Source organism: Opisthorchis viverrini (genome assembly GCF_000715545.1).
Source record: "Opisthorchis viverrini unplaced genomic scaffold opera_v5_718, whole genome shotgun sequence".
NCBI lineage: Eukaryota > Metazoa > Platyhelminthes > Trematoda > Opisthorchiida > Opisthorchiidae > Opisthorchis > Opisthorchis viverrini.
The window spans coordinates 64,791-71,969 of NW_008752389.1; the positions used below are offsets into that span (position 1 = coordinate 64,791).

A 7,179-nucleotide genomic window follows, 5' to 3' on the forward strand; every position below is an offset into this window, starting at 1 on the left:
CACCACCAGATTGGAATTCCTTAATTTTCCTAAATTTCAGTCTTGAAGCAGCATGGCCCGTCTATGACTCCACTGTAAGTCATCAGACAGATATTCCAATTTGGAATGAAATTTACGCAATCGTCGTCAATGGCTTCTTGTTGTCGGCCTCTATCAAGATTGCCTGGATGAGCGCATGGTAATGTAGGCACCTTGGAATAACTGTGCTAGGCTGGCATCCATCCTATCGACCTCTACTCATTTCTTCGCAATAAGCCCTCTAAATAAATCAAGGTTGTACGGCAGCGAAGCACCAGTATTGAACATTGATGCTAGGGTATCGATTACGGTGATAGTAACTTAACGAGAGGAAAGAATGTCAGAGTTTTCATAAGAGCGAGCAATTTTCTTTTTGGAGGTAGCTCCCTTTGAGTTGGGCTATTTTGTTCTTCCAATCTCCTTAATCCAGCAAGACATTCTAAGTTGTAACAGCAACTAATATTTCGTTTGACACTGCAGCACACACGCTGCACTTGACACATTCACTTTTTCAAGTTCGCACAATTGTGACTACAAAAATACCTTTCTGGTTCATGAGGAGATCCTAATGTCACCGACCGTAAACATAGTGTATAAGTGGATGGAAATCATTTTAACTGTGAGCGAAGTAACATGGAGATTAAGTGTCCAAGTATGCCGAAGGAATGCTGGAAACAAAGTGATATACAGTGATTGGTTCCTTTGACTTTGTAAGTCAGTAAACCTAATAGCGAACAACAGATTAGAAACAGTCATCCGAAAGCAAAATTCGCAGTGGCCATCTCCTAAACCGACAGAAATAGTCGATAATTTAGTAATGGAGTGAAATAAGCAATTTGCGTCGACACGATCGGAAACTTAAATGGTGTAGTTCAAGCTGATAAAACTGCTTATAGGTGGGCGAACGGTTTTAACAGGGGAGCCTTTTGATAAGTTGTAATGAACAAAAGGTCACTGAATCATCGAGATTTACTTTGTTACGGACATCCCCGTCTTGGACCTGCAAAACTTAGAGGGGAAACAGCCGTAGACACTTAGCAAACCAGGTGGTAGACAGGCTGTGTTGTCTGTGGAATTAAAACCATCTAGCCATTAGGGTGCTATCGACCTTCAAACGGTAAGAGGAATGCGACTTGAACTGAACAGTAGCTCGATGACGAAAACTTGTGATCCACTTTCGATTTCGTGATGCTGCGATCACTCTGTTCGTACTTTCTACATGGAGTCTTTTCTTGTAAGTTCACCCGCGTATGATGAAAAATAAATTTCTTGTAAACTGGCGGCTACCTAATGCAAGTATTAGCCTGGTGTGGCACACTTAGCTCCTCCAGGAAAGAAAATCCAGCCTTGTCATTGAGTTCCATGGAAATGCACAAAGAGCACATCGAACAGTACTGCTGTTTTGTTTTAGTATATTTACAACCAAGAACAGCGACAAGAAGAGAGCGATCAATCATAAACTAACAAGTAGCCTTTTTCATGAAGGAAACTACTCACAAGGTTGCTGAAAAACTCTTCGACAGCAACCTTGTGAGTAGTCTTTATGAAAATATACTGCGATATCTCGAATATCGTAATAACTGAAACATGAGGTGGCCTTGGCGCAGCATATTCAGTTGAAAAACATCCCAAACGAGAGGTTCACTTGAATCTTCCGGGAAAACTAAGTTGATTTGCAAATGGGTGTGTCTATCGCAACAAGCAACCTTGTTCACCAGCTCTTAATTCACATGACTGAATTGGTGCTGCATCCATGTAATTGGGCCCACCTGCGCATCACACCTATGAACGTCCGCTGCTCGAAACTACAAGCTGTAGCTGTGATCCAGGTGTGACCAAAAGGCAAACGAGTTGACGTGTAAAAGGTCGACAGAGTAACCGTACAGCCGCATACATCATTGGGAAACGATGACTCGCGGAACCCGATCGGATACCACATGACGGTGTGATTTTACTCTATTGGTTACAAAGTTTGAAGACTTACTGCTTAGCACTGTGTCGAATTAAACAGACTCCTTTGTACAACGCCGCAAAGTAGTGCAACCAAAAAACATAGATACCTTGACGACGGTAATCAAAGCGTGCTACACGAAAATCCCCTCAAAAGAAGCCCCGATAAAATGAGGTTACATTCTGGGGACACCAAGTTACCTCCTTCCTGGTGAGGAGATTCATTCTGAGCATCACTGTCTGTTGCAAAACACAACAAATGCACACCGTCATATTGCATACTTCGTGGCTGTACTTGGGCTAAGACACCTCCAGTCCACTCAAACCGAGAAGATGAGGATCCTAAACAAAATACTTAGTCTTAAGAGCTTGAAAGTAAGGCAGTTACAGATGATGAGACCTCTAAGACCACTTTTACGGGACAAATCGCTAAATTTGTTCTAATCCCAACCAGACGCAGTAACAATATTGTCAAGGATGCTATCAATTGAGAGAAAAATAAATTTCGCACTGAGAGAAAATACTGTGAAGCACTGATACATTAACAGATAGGAACCACACTTACCTGTATCATATACAACTGGGCGATGCGATATTCTGCAACTGTCAGAGGAAGACATATTCGGTACTCCTTTATGAGCATAGCAAGAAAATATCATTAGGTTGAGTTGGGCCACGAAGCGAAATGAGCACGCTTCAGTTTCGGAACATAGATCCTGCGGGGGGAATTGGATACAAGAGGGATAACCATTGTGGTCATCACGTACGATAAAATACCAGTAATTCTCACTGATACCCCATATCGTGGGACGATGAACAACTCTGGCGTTAAGAGCGTCACACAACCACAGGGGAATATGGTTCCAGTGAAGAGTGGACAGAAAGAGGAGTGGGGACAAAGTAAAACAATAACCGGTCATCTGTGACATCTTTTTCATGTCTGGTTGCCACGTCATTCAAAGAAATCATGCCTTTCAGGCCCAAAGAGAAGCAGTAGAAACGTCGAGATTGGTTTTGAATCACGAACTTTGCGGTCAGTAAGTTCGCACCCTAAACATTGAGCTATCTCGAGCTCGCATCGTCTATAACCCAGAATGAGATCACCGATTACCCAATCGAAAAAAGCTATCACGGTGAACATGAAGTTCCAGAGTACAAGCCATCATAAACCAGGATATTATTCCATATTTGCGGTAAGCAGTCGATTCACTAATAGATTCTAATGCTTCTGGGGTCGAAGCGGTCCTCCTGGGTCTGACGCCGTCGTATTGCAAACAACATCAAACCGTCTAAATAGTTGTCCTCATGGGTTGGCATGCGCTTCACACCTATAAATTGTACGGTGATACTGCAAGATTGGGTGGGCTCGAACCCTAAAATCATGCTTGCGGATGAACCGATTGAGCAAGTAGACAATTGCGTCTATCTGGGAAGGCGTATCAGTTCTTATGGTCTCGCGAAAGATGATAATTAAATCCAGACTGGAAGGCCGGAGCAGCTTTTGTGAAACCACATTGTCTGTGGCGTGGGCGTGACATCGGTTTATCCGTCAAGGGTCGAGTTTACAATGCTGTGGTGCACCCCATATTGCTATACAGATCAGCAACTCGGTCGACGAGCGCCGACATCAGAAGACTTCAAGTGTTTGACCGCCGATGTCATCGCAGCATCGTCCGAGTCTGATGGGAACACCGTATAAACTATGCTGAAGTACGTCCAGTCGTTTTCGGACGAAAGAACTCGTCCACGATAGATGAACAGTTCACATTCCATAGGTTGCGCTGGCTTGGCCACATTCTCCGTAAGCCAATAGACCAACTTTCTCGAAGGGCCTTTTCCGCACAACCATGCGAAGGGTGGAAACAAGCCAGGAGTACTCAAACAGTGCACCGGCAGTGAAGTATGAAAGCGATTACTTGCAAACTCAGCTGCACTGGGCATTGCCGTCTACATGAATGGGGAACCGGTACGGGACACATCAAGGGTTAGGGACGCTGTCAGACATGGCCCAGTCGAACCCTGAATGGCACTCGTGCATCCAATACAATGTGTAACTGCCTTTTTACTCTCCTCCAGTGACAATCCTGCATTAGCGTGTCAATTACATCAGTCTTACAGCTACCCACCCCACATCCGCAAATTATCGGTGAACGAAACTGTGGCGGCCATAGCCACTGAACGACAAGTACGCGGTCTCTAAAGTTGATAGTGATGATGATGACTGACGCACTCATCATCATCTTCACCATCATCGACAGAATGCCAACAATGTTCAACACCGGTGCTTCACTGCCGTACAACCATGACTTATTTGAAAGCCCTATTGTAAACAGAAGAGTAAAGGGGGAGGAAAGAGGGACTTAGTGCTAACTTAACACAATCATTCCGAGGTGCCTACACCTCCAGACGTTCACTCAGCCAATCTGGACAGAAACTGACAACAAGAACGCTATTGACATCGGTTGGAAGCCATATCTCGTAGTGTCTCCAACCAGGCACAGTGAGGATCACGCGGTCCCCATCCTGGAAGGCGAGTAACACCGACGGCACCCAAACGTTTCGTGATCTCCTTCATACTCCTCTACCAAGTCAAGGGTTAGCCACCTCTCTGTTTGCGCCACTCTGAGTTGGGCATGGAAAACAGTACTCTCTTCGGCAAACGATGGTTCGGCATACGTAACACATGTCCCAACCAACGCAGCTTTTGGTGCTGGACACATTCTTCAATAGAAGTACCCGTCACACAAACGAAAACACGCTTTCTAACTGCCTCGTTACGGATTCGCCGACACCAACCCACGCGAGCTATGGTTCTGAGACAACGATTGTCGAACACCTGAAGACGTCTCAGGTCCGCTGCTCGAATAGGCCAAGTCTCACAGCCACACAACAAAGCAGCCCGTACTGTAGCTAGATACACGAATCCCTTCAGATTCAGGGACAAACCATTCTGACGCCATGGGTACCTCAAATTAGTAAACGCGGCCCGAGCCTTGCAGATTCATGCATTCACCTCATCTGTCACACTACGATCAGGACTGATACAACTTCCAAGATACGTAAAACGCTCCACAACTTCCAGTACCTCTCCCCGGATTGTGAGTGGCTATAAGTTTAGGATGACAGAACCCTCAATTAATGAAAATCTAATGCAACAATGAATCGGTTAGCCGCCTGGGTGTAGGCCTACACTGTATAAGTCTACCCCAACTGAAATAAATCAGTTCAACACCTGATCACAAAATGGAGGAGTAAGTTACTACCCCGTGTCCGATACGTATACGCCAAACGCATCCCAACAAACCAACAGTCCAACAACAAAATTTATTTAGGTGGCCGCCCTTTACAAGCATTCTACGCCTTCCCAAACTCATTCACCACTTAAACCAATCCTTAGACTCACACACGAAATTTCTCCGCAAACATACCTTAAAAGGCGGAACTATTAGACGTGGCTGTTTTTATTCGAAACCCTAAAACCTCAGACTGTTGCAATTTACCTGAAGCTCGCATTAGCCCATAGTCCACCGCGGGCGAGAATTCGCATTCCTATTGGCTGCCATGGCTCAGCAGGGTCGCCCACTGGAGGTCTATTCCACCGAGGTCTATTCCACTGAAACTATGGTGATTTGGTAAGTTGCGAATTTTACAGGGAGTTATCCTAATCCGATTAGACATTTCAGTGGTATGTTGCTCATAGCATTTTGTTTAAGTGAGCGAACTTTCAAGGTTACTGATTCACAGATTCACGGATTGATACACAGGATCGAGGCTTTTGCCACAGTTTCCCGGGTCGGTTTTGTTCTTGTCGGTCAGTGTCTGCCGTTCACCTGAAAGGCACAAGTGGAAAAGGAAAGCAGCGCTGCTCTCTATGTTCTCATCGAGGGGCAGTATGCCTGACAGCATAAATAAATGTCTAATAGTGCTTTAAATTGGGTTCAAGAAGGAGCGTGGACAACCGTTGGAGGAAGGTCATTCCGCGCACCTACTATCCGAAATGAGAAGAGGTTTTGTCTGATGAATGTGTGCGCTCTGAGCGCGGCTACATCCATTGGAGGGCACTGGTATTAGAACTCCAGGATTTCAAGCCGTCCGCAAAAAGTAGACATGAACTTGCAAGAACGTCTGGGAGGTTGTTGAAGTATTTCGGAATTAGCAGTGATCCCAACACGGAGCCTTGAGGGACTCTAACGGGGACCGGCGCAGGAGATGGGTAGGTCGAGCCTATTTTCACCAGGAATGATTTGTTTGAGAGAGACGCCTTGATACAGTGTAGGATTTTTCCTTCAATTCCGCATGACACTATTTTTTGCAGCAGCAGGACAAATGGGACCCCATCAAGAGCATTTGAGAAGTCGAAAAACGTGGTATCCGATATAGGTTTCTTGTTCTTGGCTTGAGTTAGGCTGTCCACAAACACGAGCATGTTCTTCACATAAGAACGGCTTGGGAGAAATCATGATGAACTGGAGATATCAAGTTTTTGGAAGTTAGGTGATCTAGGATAGCCCCCTTCAGAAGGCGTTCCATCACCTTGCATAGCACGCTACTGAGGCTTGTAAGCCTGGAGCTGGCGTGAAAACCGCAACCTTCCAAGCATAATGAAGGTGGCCTTCGTCAAGCGACAGACGAAAAACCATGTAAAAATGATTTGCCAATGTAAACAAGATTTTCTTCAGGATCCTCGGGGGGACATCGTCAGGCCCCGAACGCGAAAAATGGATTGATCTTGTGCAAGAGTTCAGGAGTGTCCACCTTGTAGACCATGTCGGTAGAGACCATTAGTAGGTGAGCCTTGCCAGGACTGGATATGACGAGGACGTCCGGGCTGAATATAGGCCCGCAAAGTGTTCTGTGTAAACTTCAGATACCATTGTTGGTTCATTCGTGGGTACCCCGTTCCTGTCCCTCAAGGGGAACGCGGATGGCTTGTTTCTGCGGCGATGTTTGATGTAATTAAACGGCACATTTCTGTTTTTCCGAGCGATGTCCATAATGACGGCTTGCTTTCCTATGTTCACTCGGCGTACTTCTGATTTACAGCAGTTCTACATTTTATGAACTGCCAGTTCTCATTAATAGTTCACCGGTTACTCTACAACATCGTGTAGATCGGAAAGCCCATGATCTTAAAATGAAACTCGAGCGGATTTGTTAGTTCAATATCTGAACCAGTTAGGAATACACAAAATGAAATAACGAAACTTATCG

At 45.3% G+C, this 7,179-nt stretch overlaps 1 protein-coding gene across 1 annotated transcript in view; it reads right to left on the reverse strand.

The window, feature by feature from the left end:
* Nucleotides 1–5,874, reverse strand: part of T265_12025 (hypothetical protein) — a gene marked incomplete at both ends in the record, with an annotated part of 63,109 nt that extends 57,235 nt beyond the window's left edge. The window contains 2 exons of the mRNA XM_009178920.1: nucleotides 2,534–2,599; nucleotides 5,719–5,874. Coding sequence (XP_009177184.1) covers nucleotides 2,534–2,599; nucleotides 5,719–5,874 — 222 coding nt within the window. The remainder of the gene's footprint in view (nucleotides 1–2,533; nucleotides 2,600–5,718) is intronic.
* Nucleotides 5,875–7,179: the final 1,305 nt, after the last annotated feature.